Below are 27,697 nucleotides of genomic sequence, written 5' to 3'. Positions count from 1 at the left end.
GTATAGTACATCCATGTTGATCTAATTAGTACTTTTAGCTGAAATAAATTACTTGTCCAAATTGCTATTATTTTTGGTATAACAAATAGGCCAATCTCTGACAATTGCATTTTAGCTTATTTTCATATATGTACATACATTGCATTACTTTCTCAGAAAAAAAAAAAAAAATCAGACAAGTTAGCTGGAACCAGACAGGTTGATTTGTGTGAGTGTGGAATTGGAGTGGTAGAAGGGTGTTGATAAGTTGTAGTCTGTTGTTGAAGCGATACGAGATTTTCATACTGTTTGGAAGATGAAGAAACAATTTAGGCTACTTAGGATTAATTTAGTGACTCTTCCCAAGAATCTGATAAAATGTGTGCACCTACAGGAAATGAACACTACCCTCCTTTCTTGATATCTCACTCTGCAGTATGCCTAATGATTTGCCAGTTCACACCTCAAATTCCAGAGCAGTATATTTGTAATTACTCATGGTTGTCCACTACTTTCTACCTATATAGTTTCTTATATCCAATGTAGAGGTTTTTGTTGTTGTTGAGTGCCATTGAGTTAGTTCCAACCCATAGTGACCCTGTATAGAGTTTCCAAGGAGCAGCTGTGAGCTTGAACCACCGATCTTGTGGTTCAAACCGACTTTGCAGTCCAGCGCATTAGCTCCCACTTGGAAGGTTGGTACTGGGACTGAGCTGTTGAGATGGTTGACCAGTTGGCCATTATAATGAGTCATAAGACAGTGGTGCCCAGGACTACTGCATTGCCCTTCACGCCACCAGTGCCGTCAGCAGTTGGGGTCAGCAGAATTAGCTGCTCACGTGTCAGACTCCTGTTGGGAAGCAGTTAATTTCTAGGCTACATACAAAGACAGAGAAGATGCGACATGAATGCTGTTTTCCCTCTGAAGGTTTGCACGAGGTGGGCCCACCTGGTCCCATAGGGATGCCTGGGCTAAAAGGGGAGACCGGAGACCCTGGGAATCCCGGAATTTCTCCTCCAGGCCTCTTTGGAGAAAAAGGTCCTCCAGGCCCCCCAGGTAAGAGGCAGCAGGCTTTGCCCCATCCCTCAATAATTAAATCAAAAGCTTCCAGGTATCATGAGGCTGACATCTGAACATCACCCTCTGCAGGGAGCCGAGGACCACCTGGGTCTGCGGGTGCCCCAGGAAGAGCTCCGGAGGGTGACATTCCTGATCCAGGTCCACCTGGAGAGCAGGGCCCTCCGGGTCCTGATGGTCCGAGAGGTACGACGGGGAAATCACGACTGAGGATGGCAACGCTCGCTTTGTTAGATGCCACTGGCTCTCCAGGCGGTAGGACCAGAGACTGGCCAAGGAGAAGCGCTTTAGTAGCCCCATCAGTTTGGCAGATGGAAAAGTGAAGCTAAATTTTGGGGGGGGGGTGCTGGCCAGTGGTGGCCTCTTGGAAGCATAGAGGCCCCACACAGGCCCCTCAGTATTCCAGTTTGATCTGACCCATCTCAATGGGGACAAAGGCAGGAATTTTCCGTCCCCAACTTGATGCTGACCATGAGGACACAGAAGTGGCCAGCAGGAGAGGATCCCACCCTACTTGTTGTCTCTAGCACTTGCCACGTAAGCCTCCGCTGCTGACCCCGAGTGAAGTCCAGGCCTGTCTGTGGTCACCGACAGAGACAGAAGGCAGAGTCTCTCCCTGGGCTGCTACCAGCATATCTCATCCCTCACATCATCTCACAGAGAGCAGCTCTGCCAGCGGAATATTTGGGAAGCAGGGCTGGGCTCGAGCTGGTTTGGGAGTTGGAAAGAGAATGGCCCCGTGCAATGTCTTGCTCAACACAAACCATCACATTCATAAATTGAATTTCATTATTGAACTTTTTTATAGGGTTGTAAACCCACTGTCTTTGAATCTTGAGAATTTTTAGTAAGGGTGGGATAAAAGATTATATGATTTTTCTTTTATACTGAGAAAAACAATAGCGCTCAAAATTGAATATGGTGTTAAATGGAAATAAAATCTGGGCTCAGTTCATTCCTATTTGGAGATAGTTGTTTTTGACTGAAGTTTTTTTTGTCTCTGCCCTGTGGTCAGGTGCACCAGGATGCCCAGGTACCCCTGGAAGTGCTCACCTCTTGATGGGAGACCCTGGAGACGATGGCCTGCCTGGCCCACTGGGTCCCCCAGGCCCACGAGGCCCACAAGGACACGCAGGTCTCCTAGGATGCGATGGACATGCCGGCCAGAAAGGTATGAAGTGAGTTACTTTTCAAGGAGTATGTGAGGACTTTGAAGAGGTGGATTTTTGTACCAGGAATTCATTTCATACAGAAACAGTCTCCACATTTCCAAATTGCCCTCACTCTCCTAAAGAGTCTTAAAGTTTGGGTAAAAGTTGGACAATAAAGGAAAGAAACACAAGTTGATTGTATACATTTGTTCACTACCATATCCCTGAGGAGTCTCCTGCACACAAGGCGGGGGTGCCATGTTGGAACAGACTCAATGGAAACGGAAAACAACGTTGTATCTCTGTTGTTGTCAAGTGTTGTCAAGTCAGTTTCACCTTAGAGAGACCCACTATAGGGTTACCGAGGAGTGACTGGTGGGTTTGAACCACCAACCACGGGGTTCAAACCAACCTTGCAGAAGTACCTAATAAATGTTTGTGGAATAGGTAAATACTTTCCCATTGTGTAAACCTCAAAAGTTAAACTGAGGAAACGCCTTCATCTGGTCTTTAGACCAGAGCTAGGCAACAGAAAGATGAGGGTGAGTCAGAAAGTATTGCTGCTGGGGCTCTGATTTATATGACGGGACTTATAAAAGTTTGTGAAAAATTCAATTACAAGATAATGGAGTTTCCCATACACTTTTTGAAGCTCCCTTGAACAAGCATAGGTTGACTACAAATAAAAGTAGTTTAAATATGCCTCTACAAACAGTGTTTGGTCTGAAGACATGCTCTGTCAGTAATACACTTGCCTTAGTCTCGTTGTTGTTGTGAAGTGCCGTTGAGTCAGTTCTGACCCATAGCGACCCTGTCTAGGGTTTCTGAGGAACAGCTGGTGAGATTGAACTGCCGACCTTTCAGTTCAAACGGCTTTGCAGTCTGGCGCATTAACCCCCAGCGCTACACCAGGACTCCTTAGCATGTCTTAAAAAGAAAAATCCAATCACAACATTGGCTTCTGAGGGAATCTGCTGAAGCAATAGTAGTTCAATTCAAGGCAGGAAGGCCAGCTCAGACATTGATGCTGCTTGTCTCTTGGGATTTCAAAGAGGTAATCTTGGTAGAGGTTCTCAAAGGGCACAGAGTGATCATAGGGGCTTATTAGGAAGAAGTTTTTAGAAATTGAAAACTGTGTTGGTGAAAAGAGGCCAGGAAAGTGAACCAAGGATTTTTTTTTGTGTGTTTTTTTTCCCATCCCAACAACGTACCTACTCATTCTTTCAGGGCAGCAAGGGTTATCCTATGAGAATTTCACTGGGAAACTTTACCCTAGCCTCCCTCCAGTCCTGATCATGCCCCTTCAGATTTCTTTGTTTCCGAAATTCAAAGAATGTTGTAAAAGAGCATATTTGAGTTCCCTGAGGATGCCCAATATGCCATTTTGGCGTAGTGTAAATCACAGATTGCAGAATTCCTCAGGGAAGGCTCAAAGAGATGAAAACCCTGCCTTCAAAAACATAAAGACCTAGATAGAGGTTATGTCAAGAAACTGTAGCTTCTGATTTTGATATTTTTGTTTAATAAGAGTAGCTATGATTTTGTAGCAGTACTTTTTGACTTACCCATATATAATGGCAGCTACCTGTGTCATTTCAGTTTTTATTACCCATTTAAAAACATAAACTGAGTGAAATGACTTTTCATATTTATTTTATTTAACATACTGTATTTGAAATATCATGTCAACATATAATCAATATAAAAACCTCAGTGAGAGTGTTGGTTGTACAGACTCCCAGATAAATACTTTTCCTCCCAAGCTTTGAAATCAGTGCATATTTGGTACTTACAGAGTAAGTCAGTTAGTCAACATCCACGTGGGGATAGAACCTAATGTATGGGCCAGCTCAGTTCTAGACTGTTGAGTTTATATTTTGATATTCACAAGAAGGTTCCCAGTTCTGTTTTTATTCCGACTGCTTTAATTACTTATTACTTAACTGCTGGTAGTTAAGTAACATTCATTGCTGGTCATCAGCATTTCAGAGAATTATTGGAATCCTAAAACTTACACGTTTATGTGTGGTGTGCAAAGCACCAATAATAACTATTCAACGCAACTCTCTCATTTCCTAAACAAGGAAGCAGAATATCAGAGACGCAACTTTTGTCATCCTGTAGAAGCCTTATAACTAACTAGTACCCCGTCTGACTTCTGAGACAAATGTGAAATCAGGTGACAGAGTGTTGCTTTTAAGTGCCGTCGAGTCGGTTCTGACCCATAGCGACCCATAGTCTAGGGTTTCTGAGGAACAACTGATGAACTTGAACTGCTACGTTGCAGTTCAAACCAACCTTTCAGTCCAGCGTGTTAACCCACGACGCCACACCAGGACCTTATAAGGTGAAAGATTAAAGCAGATGAAAATCACAATCTCTTTGGCTACAGCACGAATTGTACAGTGCACACGCTATCCAACAGTATGGAACAGCCCTCTTCACCTTTGTTAGCAATAAAATCAATAAAAGACCTTAATGTCTGTGGATATGTGGCTTCTTATTATTAATTCGTGGAATTAGACAGGCCAGCCAATACTCCAGTCACCAAGAGGAAGGAGGAGGGCGCTGGATGTACAACCTAGTTCCTCTCCCCAAAAAAGACAACCTCCTCCCCAGGTGCTGCTCTAGAGGATGACCCTACTCCTGGACATAAGTCTCAGGTGTAGGGACATAGCATGCCATGTGAATAGCAGTGACTTAGCCAAAGACGTACTTAGTCAAAGGGAGTTATAAATATTGATAGACTTGCTCGTACCTCTCAGTCTAGTGACCATCAGAGCCACTGGGCACTTTACTATGAAAAAGATGAAGGAATTTCCTTAGTTGATTTACACGGTGGGAGAATGTTTACTTGTTTCACAAACATTGATTAGGCACCAACAGGGATATAGCGTTGTTATTGTTAATTGCCATTGCATCTGTTCCAACATGGTGCCCCAGGTATGCAGAGCAGAACTGCTCCATAGAGTTTTCAAAGTTGAGACCATTCGGAAGCAGATGACCAGATCTGTCTTCCTCTGGGTTTGAACTGTGAACCTTTAAGTTAGTAGTCAAACATTTAACCATTTTCACCACTTAGAGACTCTGCAGGGATATGGTAGTGAATAGATTTATACGGAGGTCCTGCTCAAATGAAGCAGACATATCAGATAAACAGTCCCATTAAAGGATTCATGCATCCAAACTGGGTTCTGAGCTCCGAGTGACGGGTCCTGCTTCTATAGGTGCTTATCAGAAAGCACCAAGACTTCGTTGGGCTTTTAGGGAGGACGTCCCTGAGGAAGTCCTCATGGAGGCTGGGTGTCAACGCTAAAGAATGGGAATAATTTAATGGACAGGGAAGAAGAGAAGACACCATATTTACCAGGAACTGGATGGTTGATGAGGATGCAATGAAGAGAGTGGTGTAAACTCAGGGCTGGAGCAGACACCTTGACCAGTCATAGATTCGAAAACACTATGGAGCAGTTCTACTCTGCACACGTTAGTTCACTATGAGCTGGATTAAACTGGATGACAACTAACCACATCAGATCCCTGTAGGTGCCTAATAAATGCTTGTGATATCTTTCCTTCAGCTTCAGTTCTGGTTTTCTGAATGTCTCCAGAGCAAGTTCAGGATTACAAGGTTTTTCATTTTAAGTTCATTTTGTCTAGACCATGAATTCATTTCCTTAGTCCTTCTTACTGGTCATTGTATGGCCTTCAGACAGAGGCAGCACTCGTAGCTCTATGAAAACCAAACCAAAACCAATTCTATAGCTCTGTTGTTGTTGTTGTTGTTGTTGTTAAGTGCTATCAAGTCAGTTTGCCTCATAGAAACCCTGTATAGGGTTTAAATCATCCTGCGAGCAGAAAGCTTCATCTTTCCCTCTTGGAGCAACTGGTGGGCTCAAACCTCTGACTTTGTATTTTGTAGTCCAGTGCTTATTGTATGGCGCCTCCTTACTATAGCCTTCTAGAAAAAAAGAGAAAGACGAATCTAAACACTGAGGCTGACTTTGCTCTGCACTTTTGTTGGGATGAATCTCTGAATTCAGTCACTAAAACCAGCCATTGTCTTTATATTGTTTCATTCCAGTGCCTGAATTTTTGCATGTTCCTTTCAGGACCAATGGGACTCCCAGGGATGCAGGGTCCCCCTGGATTTCCCGGAACCCCTGGAGAAAAGGGCTTACCTGGACCTTCAGGCCAACAGGGGCCCTCTGGACCTCCAGGTAAGCTCCTGACACTCAGTTATCTCCCCTCAAGTAACCTACATGCAGCATTTTGTGTAAACATTTATATGATGGTCATGTTTCACTGAGTAGTACATTTGCTGAACTGACCAACACGTTTATGAATTTGCCACTTTGGGATATAAAGAGTATATTTATAAAAAGTTGCACTACAAAGTGTCATGCTTGGTAAATGGATACTTCTTAACAGCACAAGTAAATATTGAACATGAGGGTGATTTTACATATATTTCTAAGGTAAATAAATATGTGTTCTGGCTTTCCAGGGCAACAACTTAGACTCTGAACGGCTTCTGGGAAGCAGGAGCTGTCGTTCCCACCTTGTATCACTTACTGTTGCCACCAATAAAGACTGTCGGTGCCATAAATGTATACATATGTGTGCATTCCCTTAAGCAAGAGGCAGAGAATGATTTTATTATTGTGGGTATTAGGGCTGTATATCTGATGCATATCCCTAAATTCCCATTGATTTTTTTGAGATGTTTTATTTAAAAGTTTCTGTGAAGGATGTGAGTTCCCATATAAAGGTCAAAGGCTACTCAATTTAAACTCCATAGATAACACTTTTTCATTATCGGTCAAAATAAGCCAAGGCTGGGTTGGGAAGAGGATGGTCACACGGAATTGTTCATTGGAGACTGGCAGAAATAATATCTTTTGAGATCCTAAATCAATATTATGGTAATGTGGTATCAGTTCAGAGTATTTTGTAATCTCCTAAATTAGCACTCAAGTGTATAGAACAAACAGACGGCACTGTTGTATGACGAATGATAAATTTATAACAGTACAGTAGTATAGTATCACAGACTTGGAGTGTGATTCAGTTTGTATTTCCTTACTGTGCATAACCCATAAAACTTGCCAAATTAATATGGAATGTTTCAAAACCTTCAAATAGACAGACCTTTTATGTATATTAGATTAGGACATGTTTGCTGCAAGAAATCGATTAAGCGTTTATATTGCTCAGGAGAATTTCCTTCCAATATTCCTAGCTAGGAAAATGCCATTGCTAAATCAGAGCTCTTGCTGTCAGTAGCTTTGATGTTGACTTTTGATGTAAGCAGGATGCTGTCATCCAGCTTGTCATTGTGGCTATCCTCAATAATGTGTTCTTTAGCACTCTATTTCCCTTTTGTCCTAATTCACAAATTTCACATCTCTCTCCTCCACATGAAAATCATCTCCTGGCCTGGGATTCTTGGCTTCACAATTCTGCAGGTTCCAGGGGTAAGCAGTACTGTAAAATTAATCATTTCTCCTAAATATGGTTCCTTGCCATTTCTACCCTTGACTTCCTGCTGAATTTGTGAGTTAAATGTTGTTACATTCCTAGAGGTGGGTTTCTGTAACTCTCTTAGGTTTTAAAGCCTTACTTCCCAGCTACAGATATAGTAACCTCAAATTAGAGTGTCCAGATCTGAGCTTCATTATAGGTTGTAGAGGCAATGTAAGAACTGTGCATACATAGTTTCATTTAAAGCACAAAATCTTAGTGTTTCCTCTGTCAGTTGCTACAGAATAGACCAGTATGAGATCCTTTTCTAAGTTCTACCATAGAAATACACAGAACATCCCTAAAATAAGTGGTATCAATAATACTAAAAAATGGGCCCCTTAAACACATGTGTGTTCAGGTGATGGGGAAGGCAAGAGGGAGGTTGGCAGAAGAAGGAGAAAGAAAGGTGAAGACATAGTGAAGAATGCAAGGGTTAAAGGGGATAGAGGTAAATACTGTTAGATATGCAGCCCTGTAGCAATGTATTCTACAGGGACAGATATATAGATACATACATACAAATACAATGGGTGTGGGAGGGAGGTGGGCATATACTCACAAATACATGAGGGTTTGACAGGATATTTGTACATGAATATTTACATATCACATGGAAAGAAAGTTTTTTTTTTTTTTTTTTAAAAGATATTTCAAAAACATCTGCAACAGTATATTGACAGGGAACTGACAGAGATTCAAGCTGGATTTAGACAAGGACATGGAATGAGGGATATCATTGCTGATGTAAAATGGATCTTGGTGGAAAGCTGGAATACCAGAAAGATGTTTATCCATGCTTTATTGACTATGCAAAGGCTTTCGACTATGTGGCTCATAACAAGCTATGGACAACATTGTGAAGAATAGATATTCCAGAACATTTCATTGTGTCCATGAGGAACCTGTACATGGACCAAGAGGCAGTTGTTCGAACAGAACAAGGGGACACTGAATGGTTTAAAATCAGGAAAGGTGTGCCCCAGTGTTGTATTCTTTCACCATACTCATTCGATCTGTATGCTGAGCAAATAGTCTGAGAAGATGGGTTATATGAAAAAGGTGACATCAGTATTGGAGGAAACCTCATTGACAACCTATGATATGCAGATGATACATACAACCTTGCTTTCTGAAAGTGAATGGTTCTTAACATACATACTGATAAAGATCAAAGACCACAGCTTTCAGTATGGGTTACACCTCAGTGTGAAGAAAACAAAAATCCTCACCACTGAACCAGTAAGTAACATCATGATAAATGGAGAAAGCTTCCTTTTGCTTGGATCCACTCTAAACACCCATGGAAGCAGCAGTCAAGAAATCACATGATGTGTTGCATTACACAAATCTGCTGCACAAGACCTCTTTAAAGTATTTACAGAGATGTCACTTTGAAGACTACGGTGTACCTGACCCAAGCAAGACATGATATTTTCAATAACCTCCTATTCATGTGAAAGTTGAACAATGGATAAGGAGGACCATAAAATTGATGGATTTGAGTTATGAAGAAGAACAAACAAATCTGTGCAGGAAAAAGTACAGCCAGAATGTTCCTTAGAAGACAAGATGGCAAGACTTTGTTTCTCGTACTTCAGACATATTATCAGGAGGGACCAGTCTCGACATCATGCTTGATTAAGTGGACTGTCAGAGAAAAAGAGGAAGACCACTAATATGATAGATTGCACAGTGGCATCAGCAGTGAGGTCAGGCATAGAAACAATTGTGAAGAGGGCAGAGGACTGGGCAATATTTTGTTCTGTTGTACATAGAGTCCCTGTAAATCAGAACCAACCCAACAGTACCTAACAGCAACATTTATCTTTGCGAGAGCATGGTGTCTCTAGAATAAGCATTGGATTTCAAGCCACAAGGTCAGTGGTTCAAGTGCACTAGAAAGATAAGACATTCTGCTCCCACAAAGATTTACAGCCTCAGAAATCCTATACAGGGCTGCTATGAGTCAGAACCGACTTGATGGCACTTAACAACAATAATTTACCTTTGCTTCAAGCACACTTATGAATGTGGTGGAGCATTCAGGAACAAAATGAGGAAAACTTTTAGACATTACCATACACATTGAAACAATGAGTTGCTGGGCTTAGGGGCTCAGGACCATAGTCTTAGGGGGCACCATGATCAATGGGCATAACATAGTCCACAAAGACAAGGTTCTACTTTCTACATTCTGCTTTGGTGAGTAGTGACTGGGATCTAAAAGCTTTCGAGTGGCCATATAAGATGTAACTATTGGACTCTCCCATGTACGAAGAATGAGTGATGAGAATTGAAGATGTTTGAAATCAACTAGTCCAGTGGACCAGTGCAGCAGGTGAACATCAGTCACCATGGTGACTCTGAAACCAGAAGAACTAGATGGTACCCAGCTATCACTACCAACTGCTCTACAAGGAATCACATTAGAAGGTCCTGGATCTAATAGAAGAAAATGTAGGGGGAGTATTCAAAATGATTTAATTTAAAAACAAAAACTGGCTTACTGGTTAGAAAGAGTCTGGAGGAACCAAGACTCCTGCCCTCAATCACCTTTTAGATCTGAAATGGAACTCCTCTTCTTGGCCCAATTTTTAGACAAACAGTAGATAGATATATGGGGGAGTGGGGTGGGTGGGCAATAACTTTAGTAAACCATGCTCTCCATGGAATGGTCAGCCACTCAAGATGAAAAGGTCAACCGTTACCTAAGGACATTAGTTTACACAACTTAGACATTACCATACACATTGAAACAATGAGTTGCCGGGCTTAGGGGCAACTCAAGATCAAAAGGTCAACCGTTACCTAAGTTGAGAAGTGATGGGATGGAGGGTGGACTGGAAATAGGAATCACAGGGAGGAAGCTGGATAACTGTGGTTCCATGGAGGGGATTCCAATCAATGAGATGAAATAAAGTGTAGGATTTATTGAATATAAAACTCATGATCTTCTTTGTAAACCTTCACTCAACGCATACTAAAAAGTTTCAAAGAAGGGCTCTTAACACCAAAGGGGATATGACCACACACACAGTGTTCCTAAACATTTCTGTGTGTCTTCAAAAGACAAGGCTGGGTTTTTGCTTCATTTTCTCTTAACGCAACAACAGCATATGAATTTGTATCCACCCAATAGCAAGCGTTTTTCAAAGGAAAAGGAAAAACAAACATTGTGAATGCTTGAATTTGTTGTCAGGTGTGTTATTAAGCCTTCAGTGCCATCGAGTCAGTTCTGACTCACAGTGACCCTATATAGGGTTTCCCAGGAGCAGATGGTGGGTTTGAACTTCCCACCTTTCAGTTAGCAGTGCAATGCTGATCCTGCAGTACCACACCAGGAGCCTCATGAAAGTATGATCATTGTCCAGACTACAGACCCCATGGACTGCTTGTAGGACTCCTAGAAGTGAGGTCTCATCATTTTCTTTCAGCCTCTGGTTTAATAAGAAGTCAAGAAAAGCCAAATATGAATGGAAAAAAAAAAATTGTGCTGTTTTAATGTTTGTGTTGAAAAATCATTGGAAGGAGTCCATCCAGTGTAGCTAGAGTGGTCCTTAGAAGCCAGAATGGCGAGACCTCTCTCTTACTTCAGACAAATTATGTGGTGGAACCAGTCCCTGAAAAAGGACATCATGCTTGATAAAGTGGGGAGTCAGCAAAAAAAAAAGGAAGGACCCCCCCCCACCCCCCAAACGAGATGGATTGGCACAGTGGCAGCAGCGAGTGTGAGGACGGCACAGGACCCGGAAGTGTTTCGTTCTGTTGTGCGTAGGGTTGTGATGAGTCAGAACCGACTCAACAGTACCTAACAACAACATTGAAAAATTGTAATGGGACTTATAGCAAGATCTCATTTAATGCTTCTGTGTAGTGGTTACAAATCGGGCTGCATACCGCAAGGTCAGCAGTTCGAAACTACCAGCTGTTCTGCGGGAGAAAGTTCAGGCTTTCTGCTCCTGTAAAGATTTACAGCCTCAGAAACCCTGTACAGGGTCGCTATGAGTCGGAACTGACTCCACGGCACACAACCACAACGACCACCACTGTATCTCTGTGCCTGTGTGTTATCAACTCATTTAAAGATAACATCAAAAGTCTAAATACTGGAATGAAACTCCAGTCAAATGTTTTCTTCCCCTTTCTTGTCTTCTCTGACCCCTCCTCCCACCTTGTAGTGAAAGGCCCAGGTTATTTCAGGGACCACAGGCAGTGTCCCCAGGCAGCCCTCTCAGAACGGAGTGAAGCCACATTTTATATTACACTGTACATGCTGTAAACATGCACATGGCCCTAGCATTGCTTGTGGCTTCATACTACATCTTGTTGTTGTTGTTAAGTGCCGTTAAGTCGGTTCGAATGATAGTGAACCTGTATAGGGTTTCCAAAGAGCGACTGGTGAGCTTGAACCTCTAACTTTGTGGTTCAAATCAAACTTGCAGTCCAGCGCATTAGCCCACAGTGCCACACCTGGTGATGGTGGTGGTTATGTGCCGTGGAGCCAGTTCCGACTCAGCAACCCTGTACAGGATTTCTGAGGCTGTGAATCTTTATGAGAGCAGAAAGCCTCATCTTTCTCATATGGAGCGGATGGTAATTTAAAACTGCTGACCTTGAGATTAGCAGCCCGATTTGTAACCACTACGCTACAGAGTGCCGCACCTACAAGGGATTTAATTCCAAACACCTAAGAGTCCAGGTCTGCGTTGAACAGGCACATTAAGTAATACATAGACTACAGATTGCTTGTTGTGGTCACATTTTTTCCTAGCATTTTCTTGCTGCTTTATATTTATTCTTAAAAGGACTTTGCACACATGTATGATTTTCAAAACACCCATAATTCATCAAATGGTGGGTTTTAAAATACGTTCCATTGCTTAGAATTCATCCCACAGACATTAGTAATTTTTGAGGCAATATGGTGTGGTTATGGGGGCACATGTTTGGAACCAGAGCATCCTGGGCTTTCATCTGGACTCTGACACGTGTTAGCTGCGTAACTTGGATAAGTCAGTCTTTTATCTGAGCTTGTTTCTCATCTGTAACATCCTAATAGCACTAGTACATATGCAGGCTTGTTGGATGGATTTAATAGTAAAACACTTAGCATAGGGTCTCATCCATGAGAATGCATTTAGTAAGTGGTGTTGCAACATACCTGGTGTGCTGGTAGTGCCAAAGGCTATGTAGATTTGCACAACGTCGCTGGACGGCTCCAGCGTGCGCTCAAGGCTGAGAATCACCACTGTACAACTTTGCCAGTTGTCGTGGGTTGATTCTGACTCCTGCCTCTAGCAATCCTAAAATTCTCTCTAGTTGAGTACTTGGCTCTGTGGAAACCCACCTGACCACCATATGAAGGAATAACTTGGGGAGACATGAGTATGTTTCCGAGACCCACTAGCCCCTTCACCAATGCCATTGTAGCTGGTACCCCCATAAAAAAGTGACCCAAAGTTTGGAAATCTTCTGAATGTCACCATATTCTTTGCTGCCTTGACCAGTCCCCCAACTTCAGAGTTCTTCTGCTTCTCCTGATATTTCATTCATGCATTCATTCATTCATTCATTCATTCATTCATTTATGTATTCAACAAAGATTTTCTGGTACCTCCCAATGAACAAGATATAGTCAGTCATTGGCTTCCAGCAACGTACACTGATTGGGTTGTTGAACATTCTGGTTGAAATGTCAGCATCACGTCAGGAATCCATCTTTACTTGGCAGATGTAGAAGATGCTTGTTCAAAAGCATTTGAATTCGTCCTACTGTGATGATTCTGATTTCAGGTGAACCTGGGCCACCTGCAGATGCAGATGCCTGCCCCCGAATCCCAGGGCTTCCTGGGGTGCCGGGCCCAAGAGGACCAGAGGGAGCCATGGGGATCCCTGGAATGAGAGGTCACCCAGGGCCAGGTATGAGTCTTACTGTGGTTGTTCATTATTTACAAAAGATGTTACTGAAACCAAAGTCTCCATGTTTTGCTGTGTAGTTTTTTGTATGAATCCTGAAAACTGGTGAGGATGAAACAGCGCAAATTTCCTTCACTTTAAACCTTTTCTCTGCTTAATCATGTACTAAGTGGATCAACACCTCTGCTATTTTTAGGTCAAACACCTACTTAAATATTTTATACTTGTCCAGCTTTTATAGGTGGGGCTTTGTGATGACTAGCTGAAAGGTTGGCAGTTCGAACCCACCCAGATACACTTTCAAAGACAGGCCTGGCAATGTGCTTCTGAAAGGTCACAGCCTTGAAAACCCTGATGGAGCACAGTTCTGCTCTGAACGCATGGGTCATCATGAGTAGAATCAATTCCATGGCATCAACCTAACAAGAAAAACACAAATGAGTATGGGCTCATTTATTCATTGTCACTAATAGCTGTTGAGTTGATTTTGAAGTGAAAAGGTACAAAATAAAAAAGCCATAGAGTTGGGACTTGGTGGAGCTGAAATGGAACCTACAAAGAAGAGTTATGCCTTCCTGAGGAGGAAAGGGAAATGGAGTACCAACTACTGGATTCACTTCACAGGCCTGAGAATTGTCCCATCTTTGGGAAGAGTTGGTGTGAGCAGGAGTCAGCCTGATGGCAGTGGGTTGTTGGTTTTTTTGTGTGACGGTATCAGAATAGAATCCCTAGTGAAGTATTTACCAAGTGCTTACCAGGTGGCTTATTGTTTGGGTGGTTTACAAAAAGATTATGGAGTGTGGAGCTGGTAGTCTAGAGGTTTCCAATCTCTTCAGACCCGCAATGCCCAGGGCCTTGATTGCACATGTGCACCCCAGCTGAAGAGCAGCAAGGCCCTTCTTTCCCAGTCCTTCCACGTCCAGCTCTGCCTCTGTCTCTTTGGGGCTCAGGGCCGAAGGAATTGGAAGTAGAACTGAATTTTGCATCATAAACATGTTTTTCTCATGTTTCTCCAAACCCTTAGTTACTAAGGACACCTCTCAGCTGGAGTCTAGGGCAGTGTCCAAGACAGTTCTGGAACCATCTTCAAATGAATATAAGTATTTGTTGTTGTTAGTATTGTCTGCTTGGCCTCTGTGTTTGTTGTTGTTGTTGTTAAGTGCCGTTGAGTCGGTCCCAAATCATAGCGACCCTGTATAGGGCTTCTGTTGTGGTGGTGGTTTTGCGCCATGGAGTTGGAATCGACTCATAGTGACCCTGTACAAGGTTTCTGAGGCTGTAAATCTTTATGGGAGCAGCTATCGAGCTGATTCCAACCCATAGCAACCCTGTATAGGGTTTACCAATATTGCAGTTCAAACGACTTTGCAGTCTGTCGCATTAGCCCACAGTGCCACACCAGGACAAAGACACTAACTTTTTGTTGTGTTTTGGTTGAATAACAAGGAAGAAATCCACAATTAACTAAAAATGTTGTCAAATTATTTCTTCCTTTTTCAACTCCATGTGTGTATAAGAATCGACTGTCAGGGAGACAGCAGGGCACAGGCAGAGCCGGTTAGTGTGACAACTGGGAGATATGAGTCAGAGCCAACTTTGCTATTTGTGAGTTGAATAGGAACCCTGGTGGCTCTATGATTAAGTGCTTGGTTGCTAACAAAAAGGTCGGCAGTTCAAACCCGCCAGCCACTCCAGTGGAGGAAGATGTGACAGTCTGCTTCTGTAAAGATTTACAGCCTTGGAAACCCTATGAGGCCGTTCTACTCTGCTCCACAGGGTCGCGATGAGTCCGAATCGACTCAATGCCAAGGCATCATGGGTTGAATTATTCAAAAAGTTATGCTGAATTCCCAGAGGCTCTGGCTATAAAGGACCCCTATTGCTGGATTCTGTGACTGTATTAACCAAAGAGTGTGACATGCTTTTGCTGAGAGTCTACAGTCTCAGTTCTAACTGACGTGGGTCATCTGTGTTTTGTTGCTTGTTGCAACAGATAATGATATCCATCTGTTTCTGATGGAGACTTAGGCAGTCATGTGGCGAGCCTGTAGCTGCCACTGTCAAGATTGGTGGTGAAGAGAATGAACTCTCCTGAAAACTGCATTGTGCATGTCTTCCTCCTTTCTCTTCAGACGTCCTCTTTCAGTGCTAAGCTGACCCTGCAATCAAGTGCTGCAGCTGAGATCTGACAGAAAAGAAAGAAAAAGCCCCCCACAAAACAAACATTGGCAGCTTCCTGCCTTCTAGAAGTAGGCAACAGACATACTAAATCCAACTCTTGTCTGTTAGGAGTTCTCCACCAAAGAAGGTGTAAGACTCTTCTAGTCACAGAGCTATTTGACTGCCAGCTTTTTCAGGGTGGCCCTCAAAACCACAGGGTACCTGTAAAGAACATGAAGGTGGTTCCATTTTCTTTGACTGCTCCAGCTCCATGGATGGCCTCACATCCTGTTAGTCTTGTGTTTATCTTCAAGTCAATGCGTGACCTTGTCAGCAGAGGCTCTCCTCCACAGGGAAGCTTTTAAGATGTAGTTTTTGTCCTTAAAGCAAGTTCCAAATAAGATCTGGTCCACATAGTGGAAAGCACCGGATGCAGAACCGCGGTTCGCCACAGGCTCCTTCCTGCCTCCTGGGAAATGCCATCAGTCTGACAGTCTCGCTGTGTCTTCCTCTCAGTGAACAGAGCCTACAGCATCACATCTGGTGTGGGAACTCAGTGATCTCGTCACAACTGGAGGAACGCCTGCGGCCTTTTTATCAAAAAGACAACATTCTTACCCATAGGCCCTTTGGCTTGTCAGCACTTGGTACAGGGACCACATATTGGTATCACCTGCTGGGGACAGGAAAAGGAGCACCTTCAGCTCACCCTTAGGGTCATTCCCCACAGAACCCATGTTATCTGTGAAGCTGGTGGAAAATGGCACCCAACTGGCACCCAGCAGTGTCACCTAGAAAGAGGTTTTGCCTCAGTTTCTAGAAAGAAGAAGAGCGCTTCTCTGTCTGGTGTGGAGAACTAGAGGTTTCCTCTCTGCCATTATTATTGGGTGCCAATGAGTAGATTCCGACTCATAGAAAACCCATATGATAGACTAGAACTGTCCCATAGGGTTTTGTTTTCATTTTAGAACGTTCAATTTTGTTGGTATTCATAGAAATGAAAATGAGATGTTTTTCAGCCTACTGATTTTGCAAAGTATTTTATGAAAAGAGGATTTTCATGGTAAGCAGGAATTTACAGTAGTGGTGGTGGTTATGTGCCATGGAGTTGGTTCCTATTCACAGTGACCCTTTGTAGGGTTTCCCAGACTGTAAATCTTTATGGGAGCAGATATTCTCCTCTTTCTCCTGTGGAGCGGCTGGTGGTTTGTAATTGCTGACCGACTCGTAACCCACTACACTACCCGAGCTCTTTCTTTCTGGTAAAGTATTTCTGGGAATACGAGTCATAACTTTCTTTTTATTCACCCATCCCGTCTCATTCATCAGAGCGTTAGTGAGCACCTACCTCTGCCAGGCATTATTCTCAAAGCTGGAAACAGAGCTGAGAAAAAAACAGAGTTCTGTTTCTCATGAAGCTTATATTCTAGCAGCAAGAAATGGATGTTGAGCGAGTACCAAGTAAACAAGGTACTAATAGATGGTAGCAAGTGCTAAGGAAGAAGTAAGATGCAGGAGCAGTGTTTGGTGAATCTGGCCAAGACCATCCTCCTCACCCACTAAGCAGAAGAGAAGCCTGGAGGTGTGTTTTTAACAGCAATTACTGATGCAGACCAAAGACCACAGCCTTCAGCATGAATTGCACCTCGATGTAAAGAAAATAAAAAGTCCTCAGCATGGGACCAATAAACAACATCATGATAAATGCAGAAAAGATTGAAGTTTTCCCAAAGACTTCATTTTGCATGGATCCAAAAATCAATGCTCATAGAAGCAGCAGTCAAGAAATCAAGCAATGTATTGTATTAGGCAGCTCTACTGCACAAGACCTCTTAAAAGTGTTCAAGAGAAAAGGCACCCACTGGTTTGAAGACTAAGATGCTCCTGACCCAAGTCATGGTATTTTCAATAAGCTCATATGCTGTAAAAGTTGGACAGTGAATAAGGAAGACTAAAAAAGAATTGATGCATTTGAGTTATGGTGTTGGAGGAGAATATTAAAAGTACCATGGACTGCCAGAAGAACAAACAGATCTGTGTTGGAAGAAATACAACCAGAGTATTTTTTGGAAGCAAGGATGGCGAGATTTTGTGTCTCATACTTCGGACATGTTGTCAGGAGGGACCAGTCTCTGGAGAAGAACATCATGCTAGGTAAAGTGGAGGGTCAGCGAAAAAGAGGAAGACCCCTAATGAGGATTGGCACAGCGGCAGCAGCAGTGGGCTCAAGCTTAACAATGGTTGTTAGGATGGTGCAGGATGGGGCGGTGTTCTCTTGAGCATGTGTCAGAATCAGCTCAACAGTACTGAACAACAAACATATGTGTGTGAAAGTTATATAATGAATAAGGAAGACTGTAGGGGAATTTATGCATTTGTTGTTATAGAACAATATTGAAGGTACCATGGACTGCTAAAAAAAAAAAAAAAAAATCTGTATTGGAAGAAGTGCAGCCAGAAAACTCCTTAGAAGCCAGGATTTTGAGACTTCATCTCTCATATTTCAGACATGTTATCAGGAGGGACCAGTTCCTAGAGAAGGACACCATGCTTGATAATGTGGAGTGTCAGCATACAAGAGAGAAACCCCAAGGAGATGGCTGGACGCATTGGCAGTGGGCTCAAGTGTGAAAACAGTTGTGAGCATGGCACAGGACCGGGCGCTTTTTCATTCTGTTGTGATAGGGTTGTTCCCAACCACAGGTGTCTTTAATGATTTGTCAAGACTCAACACAGACAAGGTGGAGAGAGTGAGGGCTGGTGTGGGAAGAGCCAATCCACTGGGCCAGCATTCCTCTGCTGGGTTTTCTTGGCTCTGCTCTTATGAGAGCAGATTTTCAAGTCTGTCCACCGTGTAAAACACAAAAGTCAAATACAAAAAAAATCACTGTCCAGTAAAATTCTAACTCTTAGCGGCCCTATAGTTGTTGTTGTTGTTAAGTGCTATCAAGTCGGTTCTGACCCATAGCAACCCTGATAGGGTTTCCAAGGAGCGGCTGGTGAGCTTGAACCACTGACCTTGCAGTTCAGATGACTTTGCAGTCGGATGCATTAGCCCACAGCACCACACCAGGACTCCAGAGCAGAATGGCCTTAGAGGCTTTCCAAGGCTGTCATCTTTCCAGAAGCAGACTGCCACATCTTTTGACCTCGGAGAGGCTGGGGGGTTCCATTCACTGACCTTTTGGTTGGCAACTAAGAGTTTTAACCACTGCACCACCATAAGAAAAATAAATAAAATCCCTAAGATTATAAAGACAATGCAAAAACCTCCCTCTCAGCACCTCCCTGGTCTGGCTTCAAATCCCAGCTCTGCCCTTTACCAGCTCTTTGACCTGCAGCATTGTTTGATGTTTCAGAGGCTTCCTGACCCAGGCTGCAAAGTTGTTGTTGTTAAGTTTGCAACTCATAGCGACCCTGTATAGGGTTTCTAAGGAGCAGCTGGTGGGTTTGAACTGCTGACCTGTGGTTCACAGAGTGCAGGTAGTATAATCTCAACCCCATCAAGCTGGGAGGACTCGTTGGGGAGTGCAGAGACCAGCGCTGGCCCAGGGTGGACACGCAGAGACAGGTAGCAGGTACCATGGCTCTACATCATCTCCAACATGAAGAACTTCTCTGCAGTGTGCAAAGGACAGCCTGGGATGGACGGCAAGCAGGGCAAGCCGGGCTTTCCAGGGACACCGGGGCCTTTGGGACGGAAAGGTGACATGGGAGAAGCTGGCTATCCTGGAGCACCAGGTAAGAATGTGCCATGTCCCCTTTCTCTGAAAACCATATACAAGATCCCTAACCTTTGCAACTGTTCCATACTGGATCCTATGAAAACCTCTGACCTTAGAGCCCCGTTCCCCTGATATTAGGGAGACAGACAGAATGGGATGCACACCCATGGTTTAACAGATAGCCTCAAATTGATTCTGACTTACAGTGGTCCCAAAGACAGAATAGAACTGCTCCATAGAGTTTCTAAGCTGTTTATAGAAGCTGATGGCCACATCTTTCTCCAGTAGAGTGGCTGGTGGGTTGGAACTGCCAACCTTTTGGTTAGCATCTGAGCACTTAACCACTGTGCTACCAGAGCCCCTTGTTGTTGTTGTTAAGTGCCGTCGAGTCGGTTCCGACCCATAGCGACCCTGTACAGGGTTTCCGAGGGTGTAAATCCTTACGGGAGTAGAAAGCCTCATCTTTCTCCCGCGGAGCGGCTGGTAGTTTCGAACCGCTGACCTTAAGGTTCGCAGCCCGATTCGTAACCACTACGCTACCAGAGCTCCTTACCAGAGCCCCTTAACACATGTTAAACAGTTATAAAAACTAGTCAGTTCCTTCTTTCCAGTTGAGTCTCTTTCCCAACCACTCTGTAGTTCATATCTACAAGGTAATGAAGGACCTGTAGCCATGGGGAAGGTCTTCTTGGAGATGTGCTGGAGATCTTGGGGAATGGGGTGGTACGTTCTCACCCTTACAGCTGGCTGAACCCCTGGGTTTACTTAATCTACCATACAGCCATCCAGAAAACCCTTTCTTGAAAAAAAAAAAAAAAAAAAATTGAGAGCAAGAGAGTTGGTTGGGACCTGGGGCTAGAGACACAGGACTCTACAGAATAGAACTTCAGACATTATGCATTGGGGCAGTGTGTTAGGCACTGGGGACACAAAGACCTGCAGTCTCCGGCAAGGAGTGTAAATTCTAATTGGTTAGGTGCCATCGAGTCACTTCCTAGTCACAGAGACCCTGTGTACAACAGAACAAAAGACTGCCCAGTCCTGCCTCATCCTCACAATCATTGCTTGGGCCCAATGTTGCTGCCACTGTGTCATTCCATCTCACTGAGGGTCTTCCTTTCATTCACTGACCACTGTTTTACCAGACATGATGCCGGTCTTAGTCATCTAGTGCTACTGTAACAGATAGAACCACATGTGGATTCCTCTCACAACCAGAACTTCAGTCTCTCTCAGTTGAGGAGACTGGAAGTCCTAATTCAGAGCACAAGTCTCCTTTCGGCATATGTAGGTCCAGCATTCCTTGGAGTTCTCCATCTGTCTTGGTATCAATATTCCTTGGGATCTAGGAGCTTTCCAGTGCAGACATCCCAGGTCCAAAGAATCCACTCCCAGCTCTTCTGTCTTAGTGGCAGTAGGTCCCTCTGAGCTCTACTCACTTCTCTCTCCTTTTATATCTCAAAAGAGATTGATGTAATATGCACCTAATCCTGTATATTGCACCTGATCTCATCAACATTAGAGAAGGGAGGAGTTACAACACAGTATAATGAATCAGACCAAAGATGATCACCTGAGAGCATATCATGGGGTTCTTGCATTCGATGAGATCTCATCATGGAGGTGTTATCTGCATCTTAACTGCTCAGTTTTGGAGAATCCAGCCAAACTGACACAAAACTTTAGTGATCCCAATGCCCTTCTCCAGGGACTCGTCCCTCCTGACAACATCTCGGAAGTATGTGAGATGAAGTCTTGCCATCATAGCTTCTAAGGAGCATTCTTCCTGACAGATTGGGTTTTTGTTCTTGTAGTCCCAGAACAGTAGATAGATAGTCTGATTATCAGATGAGCAGGACCTGACCAGCCCACTTCAGTTGACTAATGTCTAGGGTAGCAATCTTTATGCCCCTGTGAATTCTAATACCATGTTACTAGACACTGGCTGCTGCCATAGGAGAAGCGCTGGACTGCTAACCACACAAACTCTGTAGTTCAAACCCACCAACTGCTCCTCAGGAACCCCACACAGGATCACGATGAGTTATAGCTCACTCGACAGTATTTAACACCAACAACAGTAACCACAAGGCTGTCCATTCAAACCCAACAGCCACTTCAGGGGAGAAAGTGGACACTTGCTACTCCTATAAAGATTTATAGCCTTGGAAACCCTGTGCAGGGTCACCATGCATCGAGATCAACTCCATGGCAGCGGATTGAATACCACGTTCATAATGAGAGGGAATGAAGAGGGCTGGGTGAGCCTTTGGCAAAATGGAACCTTCATCGTAAAGGCTGCAAAGAGGCCGCTGAACTCAGTTTTGGCCAATTGTAGCCACATAACATGAGTCCAGGATAGCCTACACTCTGCCTTTGAGTTCCAAATCTCACTGTGCAAAATCTAGACAGATTGAACAAAGAAATGAGCAGTTCTTATTCAGTTCACAAGCTACTAGTTTGTAATCTCTAATTTATAGTGTAGATGGGGACAACCTGCCAGTCTTCCAGAGACAAGTTTACAAAAACCCCTTTGGTTTCAAAGTCTCACTTTTCCTTTTGTTCCTGGAATTTAGAAAGAGCCAGGGGCCTTCTTTAATCAGGCAGCCCCTGACAGGTACTAAAGACAGCTCCTGCTGGCATTCTGTAGCACTGTTCTGAACAGGGAGGTCCATCTGCCAACCTGAATGTAGAACTAGGCTTTCCTCCTAGCTTTCTTCCCTAAAAAGGAAGAGGGCCAAAGTGGTACCCAAGCCCAAAGAGAGTTCTTAAACTCCCTTCACACTTGGACCTGATCTCACCCCCAGGGATCACCCTTCAGCCAAACTACAACAAACCTACAAAGTGAACACAATGCCGTCAGGAACATAACTCTTAGAACACACAACTATACAAGACCAAAAAGGTGGCATTTGCCCCCAAACAAAGTTCAGACAGAGGACGGGGCAGGAAAGAGAGGCAAAATGGACACAGGGAGACCAAGAAGAAAGTGGGAAGGGGAACAGCATTGAGGAGATTGCAGCTAATTTACTTGTTGAATGAAAAATGAGTCATCTCTGTAAATATTCACAGTTAAAACAAAAAAAGCAAAGTGGTGGCCAAGTCATTGTCCTTAGAATGAGACCACGAAAGACTGGGAGGTGTAAGGCTGCCCACTAAGAATCTCCTTCTCTGATGGGCGGGATCCCAGTCCAATCTCAGGAGCCCAGGGGTCACACGCGGGGTGTCTTAGCACCCTGTTCTAGCTCTTTACTTCTCAGCACTTATGTTTCAGCATCGGATTTTTATAACACTTACTGTTTGTGAAGTAGAAGGTAAGCTCCACAGGGCAGGAACTGTGTGTGTTTGTTTTTTAATACTGGGAGGCCAGGGAACTGTTCTTGCTTCTTTGTTTACTTTTTATGGTAGTTTGCGGGAAAGTTTACAGAGCAAATCAGTTCCCCATTCAACAAGTTACTTGCATTTCATTTCCTGGCATGCATTGCAATCTCCCTCAATGTAACAAGGCCCTCCACTTCCACTCTTCACTCCTCCCATGCCCAGTTTCCATCTGTCTTTCTTTCCAACCCCTTTCTGCCTTCTGAGCCTTGTTTTGGGCACATGCTGCCCTTTGGGTCTCCTCTGGTTGATTCCTTCCTGGTATTTAGTATTCACTTTATTTGCTGTTGTAGTTAAGTGCCATCGAGTAGGTTCCAACTCATAGCGACCCTGTATAGGGTTTCCTAGGAGTGGCTGGTGAGCTTGAATCACCGACCTGTGGTTCAAACCTACCATGCAGCCCAGCGCATTAACACACAGCGCCACACCAGGACTCCTGGTGTTTAGAATTCACTTTATTGGCCTGTCTGTTATTCGGCTGAAAGGTGATCCCCAGTGGAGCTGTTTTCTATTTTTATATGCCTGGATCCCAACCACCTAGACATTTGTATTCCTGCAGTTATGTGAGGCAGCATTCCCAGGATGCGGGTGGCTTTGCTGTCTGCTTACACAGTACATGGAAATGTTTGCTAATGGAACCCCTTAAAATGCCCTCATTGTTTTCTTTACACCTCCAGGCCCTCCTGGCCCCATTGGGGATCCTGGGCCCAAAGGGTTTGGACCTGGATACCTCAGTGGCTTCCTCCTGGTTCTCCACAGTCAGACAGATCGAGAGCCTGCCTGTCCCCTGGGCATGCCCAAGCTCTGGACGGGGTATAGCATGTTATACGTGGAGGGACAAGAAAAAGCTCACACCCAGGACCTAGGTACGTGTATACCACACAAAGGCTCAAATCCATTACATTAAATGGATTCATCGGATTTTTTTTTTTTTTTAACTATATGGTAAAATGATATGGAAGTCTCAACTAACTCTAGTAAACCTCTGGCCTTCTGATTTGGCTGTAAGGTTTTTGTTGTTGTTGTTGTTGTTTTTACATGATTCTTCCTTAAAAGTTAAGTGTAACTAATATAAAATATAGGTTTTTATTTCCAAATGGAAGTGTAAAGTTTTAAACCAGGATGTGGTCACTTGCTGTGCTTGTATGATGGAAAGTCAAAAAGTATTGCTACACATGTTCCACTTCCTAGAGGAAAGGGTTCATTCCATACAGAATTCATTTAAACACGTTTCTTCGATTTGTAGATGGCTGTAGTTTAGCCTTTAGAAGTGTGTAGACTGACGTGGAGAATATGTTGAGAAACAATATTTTCACATTTTTGAATTTTTGTTTAATGAAGGTTTCTAAGACTTTGTAGCCATACTTTTTGACTTCCCTTCATACGTTACATGATGCATCAACCACACATTCATGCTTATATAGTGTGGCAATTGCCCGCCTCAACTCCCCAACCTACTACACATGTGGTTTCAAATTGTAGAACTTTCTCTTAAGGGTCAGGTCTTGGCAGTCCTTGTTAGTCTTCAGTAATAGGTTTGTAAGCCACACAGACTGACTTCCTGCTAATGGGGTAAGTGTCTGGTAGACACTGTCTTTCCATGGTAATGGTAATAAAGGGGTTCGGGGTGGTGGACTCAGGAGGCACAGACCAACACAATGCTGGAAAGGTGAGATGAGTCTCATTGCTCTCATTGCTTGGTCCACAGCTGCAACTAAAGTGGCCAAAGAGGGCAGGCTGCGGGGTGGCAACTACTCACATGGCCTTCTCTGCTTCTCCCTGGGGCTCAGCGGTGGCCATTCCTCCTATGGTGGCCTAGGCTCTTTGAGCCTGAGGGAAAGGAAGAAGCAACATCCACTAGCCTGAGCCTGCCTACTTCTCTCCTCTCTCTCGGCCGTCGGGACCTGTCCTGCCTGATCTCTGTACCACCAGTCTTGCTCCTCCTGCCCTGGACTAGCCAGAGTGCACTTCTTAAAGCTCTGCAGCATTCTTAGGATAAAATCCAAACTCCTGAACATAACTGAAACCCTGTGGCCAAATTTATCTCTGGATTCCCCTGAGACACACAGACAGAGAGACACTTGACCATCTCCTCCCAACTGAACTTCTCTGAGTCTTTGAGTTCATGTACCTTTATCTCTGGCAGCAGGGAGTGATGGGTGGATGAGGGCTGGTCCACAGCCACAGGGAGTGATGGGTGGATGAGGGCTGGTCCACAGCCACAGGGAGTGATGGGTGGATGAGGGCTGGCCCACAGCCACAGGGAGTGATGGGTGGATGAGGGCTGGCCCACAGCCGCAGGGAGTGATGGGTGGATGAGGGCTGGTCCACAGCCGCAGGGAGTGATGGGTGGAGGATACACCAGAACATGTGTCTGCGAACTCACGTAGATCACTGTACATCACAGCACAAGATGCTCATTGCCATACCGGCTCTTCTTCCCTTCTAAGGTCTAGCAGGGTCTTGCCTGCCCATGTTTAGCACACTGCCCTTTGCCTACTGCAACATCCACCAAGTATGCCACTATGCCCGGAGAAATGACAAATCATACTGGCTGGCCAGTGCTGCCCCCCTACCCATGATGCCGCTCTCGGAGGAGGAAGTCCGCCCGTACATCAGCCGCTGCGCTGTGTGTGAGGCCCCTGCCCAGGCCGTGGCAGTGCACAGTCAGGACCAGTCTATCCCTCCGTGTCCTCGGTCCTGGAGGAGCCTGTGGATCGGGTATTCATTCTTGATGGTGAGTTCTTCACATTCAATCCTGGGCCAGCTGCCATTTTGCCATGCCTTTCTCTAGCCCCTTCCACCTGGACTGGACACTAGTCTCATGTCCTCTGCAGACTATAGCAGTAGGACACAAAGTCGTGAAGGTCACCACAAACCACAGCCTGTTGAGGGACAGGGCCATGCTTTTTAATCCTCAATTTTTTAATTCCTTGGGTTTGTTTTAGCCATCAGTGAAAGTGGTTCCATTTTGTATGCCCACCCAACAATGTCCACAACTTCTCCTTTCCTCAGAAGACAGTATTTTGTTCTCCATAAACAAAGTTAAGGAAACAGTTTGAACTCAGGCTCAAACCTCAGTGTGTCATTGAATGGCTATGTATGCATTTGTCTATGTGTGTCTGAGACCTAATTCTCTCTTGTGGTGTGGGTAGCACACAGGAGCTGGGTCCCAAGGCGGAGGGCAGCCCCTCATGTCACCGGGCAGCTGTCTGGAAGACTTCAGAGCGACGCCGTTCCTCGAATGTCAAGGCCGGCAAGGGACATGCCACTTCTTTGCAAATGAGTATAGTTTCTGGTTGACTACAGTGAAAGCCGACAGGCAGTTCTCCTCGGCACCAGTACCAGACACCTTAAAAGAAAGCCAGGCCCAGCGCCAGAAAACCAGCCGATGCCAGGTCTGTATGAAGTATAGCTAGAGAAATCTCACCTCGCCACGGCATTGCCGAGAGACTGACTACAGGAAGGTCTGGGTGCAGTGCTGAGCTATTTCATGATGCTCGTTTTGGACTCCAGCTTCAGCTGCTATAGCCACAGAACTGTCATCCTTTCTTTGGTTCTGTACAGATACATGATGGATTGATCTCGATCCACCAATCTAGATTGTTGTTGTGAGATGGCATCAAGGTAGTTCTGAATCATAGCAACCCCGTGTACAACCAGTGAACATTGCAACCTGACCCTGCACCATCCACACAATCATTACTGTGTGTGTGTCATTGTTACAACCGCAGTGCCAATCCATCCCATTGAGAGTCTTCCTCATCTTCACTGACCTGCGCCTCTCCCAAGCATGATGTTCTTCTCCATGTGTCCTACTGATGACATGTCCAACGCCCAAAGTGTGTGAGATGGAGTCTTGCCATCCTGACTTCCAAGGAGCAGACTGGTTATACTTCGTCCAAGAAGTCCATGGTGCCTTCTTCACCAGTCTAAATGAAATCAAGTTATTCTTATTCTGTTGAGGATGATGGAGGAGCTGGCTGTATTTAGAACACATGACGCTTTACAGGAAGGCGAGTAGATGGCAAAGGCCAGGCTCAACATTGCATTAGTGAAAACGTCATTCATTGGTTAATGACTTCTCAAAACAATTGAAGCTGACAATGCTTTAATACAGTGTGCTTCTGAATGGACTGTTACAGGGGGGAAAATACATAGGCCAATACAAGAAACTAGAATGTCAAGATTTCAACACTTCAAAATGATTTTCTCTCTCATTTATTTTTCCATGCTCTTTAAATAATTGTTAAAACAAAACAAAACAGAAAACATGACCCAAAGAAATAAAAAAACCCAGCAGCACACTGCCAGGTCTTAACAGCTCATTTCAAAGTAAAATGAATGATCACCCATAATCCTTTCACGTAGTCAATGTGTTCTGAGGATGCTGCATTAGCATAAACACATCACAGAGGAGCGGAGAGCATTATGTTCCTGTCTTCATTTTCAGACAATGAAATGCCTACTCGGGCAACTCTTTTCAAAAGTAGCAATTATGGGAGAATATATATATATATATATACTCAATAAGGGTTTAAGAGCCTCGAAGTGATGAATGAATATGAAGACAGTTGTTCACAAAATTTGAATCCCCTTTTCTGAGAACCTCTACATAGATTACTGCTCCCCAGTTGGGGTCCACCTTGTCCTGGGTGTGTGTCTGATAATGGGGCAGAAGTCACATGGGGCTTCCCCAGGTGGGTGCTTCACACACACACACACACACACACACACACACAACCAGGAGAGTCTGCAGAGCTGCCTGCTAGTGACAAGTGGCC

At 44.2% G+C, this 27,697-nt stretch overlaps 1 protein-coding gene across 1 annotated transcript in view; it reads left to right on the top strand.

Moving 5' to 3' along the window:
* COL4A4 (collagen, type IV, alpha 4) overlaps positions 1 to 26,332 on the top strand; it is a 175,917-nt gene extending 149,585 nt beyond the window's left edge. The window contains exons 38-47 of the mRNA XM_006861931.1: positions 908 to 1,036; positions 1,130 to 1,243; positions 2,073 to 2,228; positions 6,321 to 6,428; positions 7,677 to 7,685; positions 13,528 to 13,653; positions 19,435 to 19,551; positions 23,591 to 23,779; positions 25,364 to 25,650; positions 26,069 to 26,332. Coding sequence (XP_006861993.1) covers positions 908 to 1,036; positions 1,130 to 1,243; positions 2,073 to 2,228; positions 6,321 to 6,428; positions 7,677 to 7,685; positions 13,528 to 13,653; positions 19,435 to 19,551; positions 23,591 to 23,779; positions 25,364 to 25,650; positions 26,069 to 26,332 — 1,499 coding nt within the window. The remainder of the gene's footprint in view (positions 1 to 907; positions 1,037 to 1,129; positions 1,244 to 2,072; positions 2,229 to 6,320; positions 6,429 to 7,676; positions 7,686 to 13,527; positions 13,654 to 19,434; positions 19,552 to 23,590; positions 23,780 to 25,363; positions 25,651 to 26,068) is intronic.
* The last annotated feature ends 1,365 nt before the right edge of the window (positions 26,333 to 27,697 follow it).

This window comes from Chrysochloris asiatica, unplaced genomic scaffold (assembly GCF_000296735.1).
Source record: "Chrysochloris asiatica unplaced genomic scaffold, ChrAsi1.0 scaffold00044, whole genome shotgun sequence".
Taxonomy (NCBI): Eukaryota; Metazoa; Chordata; class Mammalia; order Afrosoricida; family Chrysochloridae; genus Chrysochloris; species Chrysochloris asiatica.
The sequence above is the reverse complement of the archived record's forward strand: the minus strand, read 5'-3'. Positions and strand labels throughout refer to the sequence as shown.